Source organism: Myotis brandtii, unplaced genomic scaffold (genome assembly GCF_000412655.1).
Source record: "Myotis brandtii unplaced genomic scaffold, ASM41265v1 scaffold659, whole genome shotgun sequence".
Taxonomy (NCBI): Eukaryota; Metazoa; Chordata; class Mammalia; order Chiroptera; family Vespertilionidae; genus Myotis; species Myotis brandtii.
In genome coordinates, this window is record NW_005370561.1 from 15,591 (window position 1) to 29,908 (window position 14,318).

The following is a 14,318-nucleotide window of genomic DNA, read 5'->3' on the forward strand; positions in this document are numbered from 1 at the left end:
GCTGTGGAGTCAGTAGAACATGCTCCAACCCAGCCAGCCAGTGAGCGGGTCAAACCACAGGGCAGGTGGCGCGGGAGATGCGATTTGTGGGAACAGGCCTGGAGCAGACGCCCTCCGCTCGATTTGCTGGGGAAATAAATCCCAACGCAGGGAATTAATTTCCGCCTGAAGTCGGGAAAGTCAGCTGATCGTCAGCAAAGTGGCAGCTGACCTTTCTCCCACTGGTGATAAAGAAGGATCAAAGGGAGGAAGGCAGAGAAACCATGAGAGCCCATAATGTGATTTCCCCCCAAGCGGTTGAGATCTTTGAAAGGTTCGGGTTACTTGGGGGAAATTAAATAAACCGTTATATTACACCGTTCTGCCTTTAGCCACCAAGGGTTCCCTATTGTGAAAATGCTTCCCAGCGAGGGCCTGTCTGAAATATCAATCTCCCAAGGTTGTAGGCGTCCCTACCGCGGACCCAGTAAGCCACAGTATGGGAAGTCATGTTTCCCGGGATGCTGCTTTTATTTTATTTTATTCATTTACTTATTTTTGTTTTGTTAATCCTCACCCGAGGTGATTTTTCCATTGATTTTTAGGGAGAGTGGAAGGGAGAGGGAGAGACAGAGAGAAACATTGATGTGAGAGAAACACATTGATTGGTTGCCTCCTGCACACGCCCCCACCAGGGCCCGGGCCGGGGAGGAGCCTGCAACCAAGGTACGTGCCCTTGACTAGAATCGAACCCCGGACCCTTTGGTCCGCAGGCTGACGCTCTATCCACTGAGCCAACCGGCTAGGGCTGGGATACTGCTTTTACATAAAAACCTACAGTGCCACTTTCTTTCATGATGCTGATCCTGAGAAACTAACATGAATGGATAGAATTTTTTATAACTGTTTTTATTGATTTCAGAGAGGAAGGGAGAGGGAGAGAGAGATAGAAACATCAACGATGAGAGAGAATCATTCATTGGCTGCCTCCTGCACACTCCCTACTGGGGATCAAGCAGGCAACCAAGGTACATGCCCTTGACTGGAATTGAACCCAGGACCCTTCAGTCTGCAGGCCGATGCTCTATCCACTGAGCCAAACCAACGAGGGCAATGGATAGAATTTAAAGAATCTGTCCCCCTTACAGAAAACTTCACAGAAATTTTTCAGCAGCAAAGGAACATCCGGAGGGGAAAATCAATTTTGAGAGCAGAGAAAAGTATAAAAAGACTGAGTTGTTGCTTCTAAAACCAATCTTCCCTCCACAGATTTGGTTTTAAAACCCTTCCGTTGGGCATCGCAGATCATATCACCCAGCGTAGACCACGTGGGAAGCTTACAACTGGGTGGACACTTGGTTCTGGATTTCTCTCCGGTCTGCAAGCCCGCTTCCGAGCTGTTGGATTCTTTGCCCTTTGAGTCCAAGTGACATTTGCCACCGCATCACACATTTCATTCCCAAAGAACCCTGTCCCCGTGCCTTTCATAAATGTGTTGTTTTTTTTTTCTCTTTTACAGAAGCTGCAAAGAATCGATACTGCTGACTGTCATCCAGCCTTACCCTGTAAGTGTCCTGCGCGTAACAGTGCCATCGCCTGGTCTCAGGCACCTGTGTGCCCCTCCCTGCGGTAAAACCACGATGAGAAATGACAGCAGAGAAAAAGTAGCGTGCATCCGCGGCACCGGTCACCAATCGGGAGTGTTTGTATGTTGTACTTCACGATAGCAAAGCTAGTCATTGGAGAGAAAAGAAAGTAGCGCCTTTTCTAAATACTGTATCTTACAAATCAACTGTCCAGTCCTATGTGACGCTCAGATCTGGAAATGGCACAAAACTCAAGACTTTCTTGAAGTTTCCAGCTTAAGTATCACAAGTCTAATGCGAATATCTCATAGTAGGGGGTTGAAGCATGATCATTTTTATTTTCTTTTATTTTTTAAAAATATATTTTTATAGATTTCAGAGAGGAAGGGAGAGGGAGAGAGAGAGAAACATCAATGATGAGAGAGAAACATCGATCAGCTGCCTCCTGCACACCCCCTACTGGGGATGTGCCCGCAACCAAGGTACATGCCCTTGACCGGAATCGAACCTGGGACCCTTCAGTCCGCAGGCTGACGCTCTGTCCACTGAGCCGAACTGGCTAGGGCAGTGCTCGGCAAACTGCGGCTCGCGAGCCACATGCAGCTCTTTGGCCCCTTGAGTGTGGCTCTTCCACAAAATACCCACTTCTGCGCATGGGCCACGAAGTTTCCATTGCTCTGTACGTACGCGCCCGCACGTGGTATTTTGTGGAAGAGCCACACTCAAGGGGCCAAAGAGCCGCATGTGGCTCGCGAGCCGCAGTTTGCCGACCACAGGGCTAGGGCCATGATCGTTTTTCTTACCCCCATCTAGATAATTTGGTAGAGAACTCTAGATAGTTCTGTGAGACCCGCTTTACAAGGTGGGTATTAGAGGTCATAGGGCCACCAAATTTCATTCCGCAGCCTTGGTCAGTTCCCATGATTTTGTTGTTGTTGTTACTCCTCACCCGAGGATATTTCTCCATTAATTTTTAGAGAGAGTGAAAGGGAGGAGAGACAGAGAGAAACATCGATGTGAGAGAGATACATCGATTGCTTGCCTCCCACACAAGCCCCTACCAGGGCCAGGGTTCGAGCCCACAACCACAACCGAGGTATGTGCCCTTGACTGGAATCTAACCTGTGAGCCTTCAGTCTGAGGACCGACGCTCTATCCACTGAGCCACACAGGCTAGGGCCCATGATTTTCTTTTAAACAACTTTATCATGGTGTAATTCACATATCATAAAAGTCACCCCTTTTACATGTACAATTCAAGGGTCTTTATGGAATTTACTGAAGTACGCGGCCTTCATCACAATCCAGCTGGAAAACATTCCTTTCACCCCAATGCATCCCCCTTCCCATTTGCAGTGAAGCCCTTCCCGCCCTCAATCCCAGGCCGCGGCTGATTTACTTTCTGCTTCTATAGAGTTGCCTTCGCTTGTGAATTTCACACGTTGTCAGTGGAACTATAAAATGCTGAGGCAAATTCCTTCAGAGATTTCTCAAAACATTTCCTGTCCGTACCTGTGTGTCCTTCGCAGGGAGTAGCAGCGATTCCCACCAGGTTACGCTTCTGTTTTCTGCCCCATAGAGCTGGAGTGTTCCTACATCAGTGAAAAGGCTCTGGTATCTGCCAGTCTCCACCTTATGACCAAACTCTTCATCTCCTCATCCCAGAATGTTCCTCCTAAGCCAGTGGTTCTCAATCTTCTGGCCCTTTAAATACAGCTCCTCGTGTTGTGACCCAACCATAAAATTATTTTCATTGCTACTTCATAACTGTGATGTTGCTACTGTTATGAATCATATCTGATATGCAGGATGGTCTTAGGCGACCCCTGTGAAAGGGTCGTTAGACCGCCAAAGGGGTCGCGACCCACAGGTCGAGAACCGCTGTCCTAAGCGCTATGTGCTAGGCATTTGGGGCAGCAAACAACATATACCCAAGATTCTAATCAGAGCACAAATAGAATTAGCCAAGACAATAAATTATGCCATGGAGGAGATCATATACATAAAAATCTCAGCCTCATACTATTACTTTTAGTTCTATCTCTTGAACATCACACTTACACACACACACACACACACACACACACCTTTTTAAAAATAGATATATTTTTATTGATTTCAGAAAGAAAGGGAGAGAGAGAGAGAAACATCAATGATGCGAGTGAATCATTGAGCGGCTGCCTTCTGCACGCCTCCTACTGGGGATCCAGCCCGCAACCCAGGCATGTGCCCTGACCAGGAATCGAACCGTGACCTCCTGGTTCATAGGTCGATGCTCAGCCACTGAGCCACACCAGCCGGGCCACACACCTTTTGATTTGAAAACAGGATGTACGAGAACCAAGATTTGAGATTTAGTTCCCAACACTATAATGGTGATGCTTATACTTGCTCAGAACTCTTGGCTTCCTCAGCTGAGTGAGGAGAAGGTTCGATCCCATTCAGGGGCCTACCTGCTCCATCTCCTGATTCCATGATGCCTTCCCAGAAAGGAGAGGTCGTCTGTGTGTTTAGATTATTTCCATGAACCAAAATGTCACTCACACTTACTTCAGTTCTATCCTCACTTCATTGCTTTGCAGTGGACAAATCCATGTCGGTGAAGCCAATGGAAATGTCCATAATAAGCAACTGATTGGCCCAATATAAGTTCCTGGGGGAACCTCGGGTTTGCATTGCCTTTCCTGAATTCTCTCTCTCCACTTTATCACCTACTAGAGGCCCAGTGCACGAAATTAGTGCATGGGTAGTGTCCCTAGCAGCTGCCGGCCAGGCCCTTCCTTTGTTCCGCGCCACCCTTTGGTGGTCAGCGCACATCACAGCAAGTGATCGAACTCCCGGTTAGTCGAACTCCCGAGGGGACACTTTGCATAATAGGCTTTTATACACTGAGTGGCTAGATTATTATGACCACCCCATCAGTACTTCATTGACACTTCCAAAAATACTGAATATTGAAAATTTCCTAAGCAAATACTCTCAAGGTTTTATTATTATTATTATTTGCATAACTAATTCACTTCATTGTACTGAGTGGTCAGTATGTATGTATATAATCTGACCTAGCAATGCAAGGTCAGAACCTGAGTCCAAACTAGGTTATTTTTGCCCCATGCAGTAGACTTAGAGAAAAAGAGGGGAGTGTTGCATTGAAGTTCAGGGTTGTGTCTTTTGGCCTTGCTTGCTCTGTTTGCCATTTGAGTCTGCATGACTTGTTATTCATAGGAATATCCATTGCCATCGGTGAGTCCTGGAACTGCCTTTTAACAGATGCTCTGGAATTTTCTAGACGTTCATGGAGCTCTCACTGTTGTGCTATGTTGAAAGTCAACGCTTAGCCACACCACTGAGGAGCAAGTGATGCATGTTCTTGCAGCCAACAGCTCTACCTCCGCTTCTCAGCGTCGCTCTTCCCCTCCCAGCTATTGTAGGAGAATTCTCATCTTTGCTTTCCTTTGACCAACCCCCCTTCCTGAACTGCCCACAACATACTCCACCCCACCACCTCCTCGGCCTGGTTGAATCCTTCGCGCCCTTCAAGTCTCAGCACACATTCTAAACGCTTCCTTAGCGTTTCTCAGTGTTGGCACTGTGGCCATTTGGGCTGGCGGATTCTCTGTTGAAGGGGGCTGCCTTGCGCATTGTAGGATGTTGACCAGCAGCCCTGGCCTCTACCCACTAGGTGGCAGTAGTAGGACCTCCTCCCCTATTGTGAGGACCCAAAATGACTCCAGACACTGCCAGATATTCGATGGGGAGCAAAATCTCCCCCATTGGGGACCACTGGCCAGCCTAAAGTTTGCCCTTACTGATCTAGTCCAAAGTGGCTCTTTCCTCTTTTGAGTTGTACGAGTGGAAATAATGTAGTTAAAACCCCCAAGTTACTTAAACAGATACATTACATGTAGAGAGGAGAGCAGATGAGAGAAGAAGACATTTCAACATTTTACTTATATTTTTGTGTTCAGATTTTTCTATAAGCAAATTGGTGTTTTTATTTTATTTTGGTTTGAGTTTTATTTCTCCCCAAACATTCTCTTGGCAATCGGGATTGACATACAGAAACAGATGACCCAGCAGACCAAAAGAACGCCCGTAAATGGGATTTTATTACAGACAATAAAAATTAGCATTTTTATTTCCTTGTAATTTGCTGGCCCGCATTTTTAATGTTGTGTTTCCTCTGCCTAATGAGGTCCAGTCTAGACAGCGAGCCGATGTTCACACCTTCTTGCCATTTTCCACCTGAGCTCAGGGCACCCCAACATCCAGTCACAGAAATCAGTCTCCAGGGAGGCCCAGGTCAGGGGGGCCTGGACGAAGATCGTAGGGTCCCCACAATTCTGTGAGAAGAAATCATTCTTAACAGGTTGCTGCCTTATATTTTAAATAATATGGAGGGCGCTCTGTCCACCATTTTTACTTTATTTCTTAGAGAAAAAAATTGTGCCAGTATAGAAAGAAACACAGAAGTAGCCAAATATGTGTCGGCGAACCTTTCCCCTAGCGACAACCAATAGGAACATTTTGTCCCTTTTCCTTCCAGTCTTGTTGTCCTGTGCCTTGTCAGCAATTGAGATCATATTGTATGTACAATTTTATTCTGCTTCTTTCACTTCGTATATCCGGCATTTTCCCATATCATCAAGAATTCTGCATAAGCATCGTATACATGCCTATAAAACCTATGTTGATTTACTTAACCAACTCCGTATCATAGAACCCTTCATAATGCCTTTAATGTTTTGCTATTATAAATAATTCTGCAAAGAACATCTTTGTGTATAAATCCTATTGGTATTTACTAGTAGTAGTATCTATGTATTTAGTATTATTATTATCCATAGCTAATAGTATTTCCTCAGTATGGAATTTTAGAAGGAGAATCTCTGCGTTACTCGTGAATTTTATTTGTTTGGTTCTGATGTGCTGTCTTCTTTCCTTGTATGTGACTATTTTTTGAAAAATATATAATTTTATTGGTTTCAGAGAGGAAGGGAGAGGGAGAGAGAGATAGAAACATCAATGATGAGGGAGAATTATCGATTGGCCTCCTGCACGCCCCCCACTGGGGGTCAAGCCCACAACCCAGGCATGTGCTCCCGCCCCCGACTATCGAACCCGGGCCCCTTCAGTCCGCAGGCCGATGCTGTATCCACTGAGCCAAACCAGCTAGGGCTGTGACTTTTTTTATTACAGATCTTTCTTGGCCAGGTTCTTTCTTCTTTCCTTTCCCCAGTTCCCAAGTCTAGAACTTCCCATTTCAGCCCTAGCTGGTATTGCTCAGTGGGTAGTGTCAGCCTGTGGACTGAAGAGTCCTGGGTTCGATTCTGGGCAAGGGCACATGCCCAGGTTTCGGGCTCAATTCCCAGTATGTGGCGTGCAGGAGGCAGCCATTCAATGATTCACTCTCATCATTGATGTTCCTCTCTCTCTCTCCCTCTCCCTTCCTCTCTGACAGCAATAAAAATATATTTAAAACAAAACAAAACATGTAGAACTTCCCAGTTCAACCTTACCTGAAACAAGGAGTATTTAAAGAGTCTCGCCCCAGCCAGTTGCTCAATGGTTATAGCATTGGCCCGTGGACCAAAGGGACATGGATTTGATTCCCGGTCCATGTCCTACCTTGTTTGCAGGTCCAATCCCTGGCCCTAGTCGTGGCACATGTGGGAAGCAACCAACTGATCTCTCTCTCTCTCTCTCTCTCTCTCTCTCTCCCTCCCTCCGGCCCTACCTTGGTTACAGGTCTGATCCCCAGCTCCAGTCGTGACACATGTGGGAAGCAACCAATCGATGTGACTCACATCGATGTTTCTCTCTCTCCCTCTCTCCATCTCTCCCTCTCTCCCTCTCTCTTCCTCTCTCCTTCACTTCCCCTCTCTCTAAAACAATTCAATCATGTTTCTTTGAGGGACCCACTTGCCTGCCTCTCACTTCCTGCCTACCTTCCAGCATGTTCCACACACCCGAGGGAGGCTCCAGACCTCCTCATGGAAGCCCCAGTGTAGCAGACGCTATTAGAACTGGAACCAGGTTCACTTGGCATGTGTCATGTCAAGCATGTCAACCCACTTTCCAACCGAGGCAACCAGTGATTCTTTGCCTGTGGGCTTCTGGCCGCAGGAGCATGCCCATGGAGCACACCGGAAGTGCCGGAAGTGCCGAGGAGTTACTCCTCCCAGAGGAGCAGCAGCTGGTGGATAAAGGCCCCAGCTTCCCCTCTTCCTCCGTCAGTATAACTCTCAGGCCTGTGGTCTGCCTTGGTTCCCACGGTGGTCCAGTTGCTTCCAGGGGGTGCCTGCCTTCACAGTGAATGCTTTATGGGTTACCCCCCTTTCCTGCCTCCCTTCCCCCACTTTCCTACCTGTGCTTCCTGGGAGCGCCTCCCAACTCAGCTGCCTGCCTGTGAATCCTTGTCTTAGGGTCTGCTCTAGGGGGGATTCCAAACTAAGTTACCCAGTGATAACTATGGGCTAGTATGTCATCAACAGGCATTTTCCCGGCGCCTACTGTCTGAGTAGTACTGTAAAGCTACGGGGATTACAAGTTCAAGGCCTTACACTTCAGTTTCAGGAATTAATTTTATTGATGTCATTTGTTTCCAGCTCTGTTCTAGCGACTTCTGAGAGCATCTAAACGCATCAGGGGCAAGCGGCACACTTATCTTGGCCACCTTAGCAATAGCTGATTTGGAAAGGGGTGAAGGGTTAATTAGAGGTCTTCTAATCTGAAAATTAATTAACAGCGGGAGAATCTGATTATTCTAAATAGTAATTACTTATCATTTCCACCACAGGCTATGAAGTGCTTATGATCAGGTCTGCAGGTTGCTAAGAATTAATTCACCAGGTTTTGGAGTGGTGCACATTGTATATTTTTTGAGCGGCAGAGAGAGATCTGAGTTAAAACTGCAGTTTCACCCTAACCAGTTTGGCTCAGTGGAGAGAGCATCGGCCCTCGGACTGAAGAGCCCCGGGTTCGATTCTGGTCAAGGGTACCTACCTCGGTTGCAGGCTCGATCCCGGCTCTGGTCAGGGCACATGTGGGAGGCAACCAATTGATATGTCTCTCTCATATCGATGTTTCTCTCTCTCTGTCTCTCCCCGTCTCTTCCACTCTCTCTAAAATTCAATGGGAAAATATCCTCGGGTGAGGATTAGCATAAAAAAATAAAAAACTACAGAAGTGACTGAGTTACATTTCCCATGAACTCCAGCCACTGGAATAAGCCAGTACTTTGTTGATTCTAATTCAATGATCTTCAGACTTGAAGAGCTTATGGTTTTATGATCTGAATGTAATGTTTAAAAAATATTTTATTGATTTTTTACAGAAAGGAAGGGAGAGAGATAGAGAGTTAGAAACATCGATGAGAGAGAAACATCGATCAGCTGCCTCCTGCACACCCCCTACTGGGGATGTGCCCGCAACCAAGGTACATGCCCTTGACCAGAATCGAACCTAGGACCTTTCAGTCTGCAGGCTGATGCTCTATCCGCTGAGCCAAACGGTTAGGGCCTGAATGTAATTTTTAAAATGTATGTTGATGATATGAAATACTCACAACTCCAGGATAAAAAAAAAAGCACTCCTATGGATTCTTAGTTAGACTTCATATGTATAACATGATATTTGCTTAACTACCTTGGCTACCTGGTGTGCTTTCTGGTTTTCCTAGATTACCAGGTTTGTGGTTAGTGCCTGGTAAACAGATATGGGAATGAGGCTCCGAGCAGTGGGCATGCTTTAGCTACAGGGAGAAGAGAGAAGCAGCCCATCTTTCTTTTTTTAAATATATTTTTTAATTGATTTCAGAGAGGAGGGAGAGGGAGAAAGAGATAGAAACATCAGTGATGAGAGACAATCATTGATCGGCTGCCTCCTGCACGCCCCCTACTGGGGATCGAGCCCACAACCTGGGCATGTGCCCTGACCAGGAATAGAACTGTGACCTCCTGGTTCATAGGTCGACATTCAACCACTGAGCCACACCAGCCGGGTGAAGCATCCCATCTTGACAAGTTCTGCTAAACAGGGCCACTTACCTTAGGGGCAAATAACCCTATATACTCCCATGGGGACATCACTGCATTCCAAGATCACACAGCAAATGATATGCATCAGAAATTAAGTTGTTAAATATGCTTTTTTATCGAGGCAAGGAATTATGTAGAACATTTTAGAAAATCATGGTAAAATATTACATTTAAAAATTCAGATGCATAGAAGACTAAACCTCACACGTGTGAAACCCCTCATTCCCGAATAATGCCAGAGAAGGGGGTGTTCCGCCTTCTGACATCTCGCCTAATTAGGCAGGTCTGCGTAGGGTAGCTTTATTATAACCGCTTCACTTGTGCTCAGCTCATTGTGCCGGTGTAAATATCGCCTGCTTCACATCATCGCGGGAGAATCATGTTTTCCCTTCAGCTAAAAAATTGCACATCAAAAGCGAATGAACTCACTGCTGTCTGATTTGTTCGTTAATCATCACTGAACTCGGCCTCTAATTGCCAAGATACCGATGAGAACACCGCTGTCATCCCTCCAGCTCTGCGGGAGGACTTGCCAAGTCACGTTGAGCATGTTCAAAGCGCTTCTTTTGGAACAGCAACCATTTGGAGTTGTTTTGTGGTATTTTGTGAGTGTGTGTTTTTAAGGGCAGCCATTCTCTTAAAATATATCGCCTTGGAGGCGGAATTAAAGCTCTGGGGGTCAAACCATCCATCAATCCAGTCCTCTGACATTTCTCAGAGCAAAGCATGAGATGGGTATGGAGGGGAACTTTCAAAATAACAGGTTTCCCCCAGTATTAAAGCAAAACTCCACCCAGGAGTATACCCACACATGTTTTGTTTGTTTGTTTTTTTAATTATTATTATTTTTAAATAATTCTTTATTGTTTAAGGTATTACATATGCCCCCTTTTTCCCCCATTGACCTCTCCCCAGCCACTCCCCGCCCCTCCAGCACACGCCCTCACTCCCCTGGTGTCTGTGTCCATTGGTTATGCTTATATGCATGCATATAAGTCCTTTGACTGATCTCTTACCCCGTCCCCTACCCCCGACCTTCCCCTGCCTTCCCTCTGAGGTTTGACGGTCTGATCGATGCTTCTCTGTCTCTGGATCTATTTTTGTTCATCAGTTTATGTTGTTCATTATATTCCACAAATGAGTGAGATCATGTGATATTTATCTTTCTCTGACTGGCTTATTTCTATATACATTAGAGGCCCGGTGCACGAAATCTGTGCATGGGCAGGGTCCCTAGGCCTCGGTGATCAGGGCCGATCGGGGACTTCCATCTGCCGGCCAGAGCCTTCCTTCCTTTCACGCCACCCCCTGGTGGTCAGCGCACATCATAGCAAGCAATCAAACTCCTGGTGGAACTCCTGAGGGGACGCTTTGCATATTAGCCTTTTATATATACTGTATAGATAACATAAATCTACCATTTTAAGCATTTGAAAGGATACAAGTTTGTGGCATTAAGTACATTCAAAATCTTGTGCAACCATTGCCACTATCCAGCTCCAGAACATTTGTCACCTTGTACCCACTGAGCAGTCACTCCCATTCTCCCTTCCCCTTGCCTCTGGCAGCCATTAATCTACTTCCTTCTCTAGGGATTTGCCTCATCTGGGTGTTTCATACAAATGGAATCAAATCATGCAATGGGTGGGCCTTTGTGTCTGGTTTCTGTCACTTAACATAATGTGTTTGAGGTCCATCCATGTTGTAGCATGTGTCTGAGCTTCATTCCTTTTTATGGCTGAATATTGTTTCATTGTACGACTAGACGACTTATTTGTATGGGGCACCCTAATTGGCGTTTGTGCCTTGAGATTAATGCAATACACAGAAGGTTGAACCTCTGTGTTCTTTCTAGAGTCAATTACTAGAATTCTTCATATATATATATTTGATTTCAGAGAGGAAGAGAAAGATAGAAACATCAATGATGAGAGAGAATCATGGATCAGCTGCCTCCTACAAGCTCCACATTGGGGATTGAGCCTGCAACCCCAGCATGTGCTCTCACAGAATCAAACCATGATCTCCTGGTTCATAGGTCAATGCTCAACCACTGAGCCACGCCAGCCAGGCAATTTCTAGAATTCTTTACACAACATCTTCAATCTCTTAGGACTACGTAGTATAAAAATCATTACATTGAACCATATGCAATTTCCAATATTTGACCATTTTAATCTATAAAATAACAATTGTGTGATTCAAACTAAATATTTACCTCCGTGTTAGGTTCAATAGAAAATGCAATTCTTTTTAAAAATAAAAAAATACGCCCAACCCTAGCCAGTTTGGCTCAGTGGATAGAGCGTCAGCCTGCAGACCGAAGGGTCCCGGGTTCGATTCCGGTCAAGGGCATGTACCTTGGTTACAGGCTCCTCCCAGCCTGGGCCCTGGTCGGGGCATTTGCAGGAGGCAACCAGTGCGTGTTTCTCTCACACTGATGTTTCCCTCTGTCTTTTCCTCTCTCTCCCACTCTCTCTAAGAATCAATGAAAATGTATCCTCAGGTGAGGATTAAAAAAACCCAAAAGGTGCCCTAGCTTGCTTGGCTCAATGGATAGAGCGTTGGCCTGCTGACCGAAGTTCCTGGGTTGGATTCTGGTCAGGGCACAGGCCCGGGTTGTGGGCTCGATCCCCAGTAGAAGGCGTGCAGGAGGCAGCCGATCCATGATTCTCTCTCATCACTGATGTTTCTCTCTCTTCTCCTTCTCCCTTCCTCTCTGAAATCGATTAAAAAATATATTTTAAAAAAAAGATAGAAACCAACTGTTAAAAGTTCTGTATTATGTCATCAGTAATCCGATGAAATGTTTTCTGTTTTTCAGTCTCCCAAGTCAGCGTTCATTAGTGCTGCAAAGAAGGCCAGATTAAAGTCCAACCCCGTGAAAGTGCGCTTCTCCGAGGAGGTCATCATCAACGGGCAGGTGTCGGTGAGTGGACAATCGCCTGCTTGTGACCGGAGCGAGTCACTGAGGCACTGAGCAAGGCCAGCACCCACTGGAAAGATGGACTTGACACTGGTTGCTGGATTTCACAGGGGCGTCAAATCTCAGGGTCACCCGGTGGTGTCTGATAGGTCCCCCCCAACATTTCCAGGATCCGGAAGAGTCCAGTATTTCCTTGAATGCTTCCGGCGTTAGAGACCTCACTTCTTTGCAAAGAAGTTCATTTGATTGGACGTCACTGGCATCGCCTCTTTTTGAGTAAAATGTGCCCCTTTGAAATTCCACCTGTTTCTTCCTGTTCTGCCAACTCAGCATTCTTCCATGAAAGCCCCTGTGTATCTTGAAAAAAGTCTTGCATACCCGCTAATTTTTTTCCCTTATCCCAAATAAAATGCCCTATTGTTTCAACTAATCAAAATGGAAAACAGTTAAAATGATGGAAAACTTTCATATATGCAACCAGGATTTCCATTAATAGCTCTTGATAGAAATCATGATTGCTCAGGCACATCATTGATCTTCTAAATGAATAATGCAAACATTGATAGGATGCTTTATTTTCGATTTTCTCCAAAAAAAATAGCATTGTGTTTTTTGTTTTGAGAAAGCTGTCATCTAGGGCACTAATTTCTTGGAACTTTGAAATGCCAGCTTTTTTTGTGTGGAGATTTTATTGTTGCTCTTGCTATTGTTAATCAGGGGTTGGGAACGTCCGGCCCGCGGGCCATACAAGGCCCGGGAAATCATTGGGTCTAGCCCTGCCAAGGCATTAGAGGTGAGTTCATCAAATGTTTGAGCAAATAGAGCAGGCTCATTTTTCAGTTGATCATTCTGTATGGCCCGCGAATGGTGTTACAAATATCCCAATGGGTCTGGGCAGAAAAACGGTTCCCCATCCCCTGGCAAACTGACAAGGGTAAAATCCCCTCCACGTCCTGCTTCTTATGGGTCGGAAACTCTCCCCTGAGCGCCGTCCTGGATCTGACTTTGAAGATGTAGCCTGCACGTCCTGGGCCAGGCACGCGTGGACCAAGCATCTCCCAGCTCCAGCTTGCTGACCTCTGTCCGCCCCAGCTGGGTGCCAGGGGCTCAGCTGGCCCATCTGTCATACTATTGTGATGCTCGTGGGCGGCGGCATCAGGCTGCCACGGTGCTGCCCTGTGAGCATTTGGCTGTGGCCTTGGCCTCCCGATCGCCCCTCTATCATCTCATTTCCTCTCCCCGCTTCACACTGTGGCTTGTGCTGCACGGTTCAGTGGATTCCCGTCCCGCAGGATGCAGAGTTAGCATACATTATCATCTCAGAACAAGCCCATCCCAGCTCAAGGCTGGAAGGTTCCAGTCACAGAGGAATCCTGTGTCATGGGACATCCCCTCATCTTTTCTCAAGTTTCCAAGTGGGAGATGGGCCATGCGTTGAAGCATCTTTAGAGAGACTATAGCTTGAGGCTGCTGGGCAGTGTCCCTGTGTCCCTGTATAGAACAGAGCTCGTTCTAGGCAGCTGGTGTGTGCGGACCCAGCCCTGGGGGCCCTTCCTCTGGGCCATTTGGTCACGTGTCTGCTCCTCAGCCTCTGTGACCATCTTCACTCCCCGTCTGCTCTTGCTCTTCTGAGTTATTGTGTGTCATGCCTCCTGGACTTGGAGTCACATGAACTGGGCAGCACAGAAGTCCCGGGTGAAGTAGAAAGGAGAGGAACGGATTTCAGAGAAGGAAGTGGGAAGTGACAGACAGGAGCCTGGCCCCAAAATAGTGAGGGATTGGATCCTC

General features: G+C 46.4%; 1 protein-coding gene across 1 annotated transcript in view; it reads left to right on the plus strand.

Moving 5' to 3' along the window:
- Positions 1 to 1,469: 1,469 nt before the first annotated feature.
- LOC102259072 (FERM and PDZ domain-containing protein 4) overlaps positions 1,470 to 14,318 on the plus strand; it is a 49,239-nt gene continuing 36,390 nt past the window's right edge. The window contains exons 1-2 of the mRNA XM_014528927.1: positions 1,470 to 1,544; positions 12,429 to 12,533. Of these exons, the coding sequence (XP_014384413.1) occupies positions 1,470 to 1,544; positions 12,429 to 12,533 (180 nt within the window). The remainder of the gene's footprint in view (positions 1,545 to 12,428; positions 12,534 to 14,318) is intronic.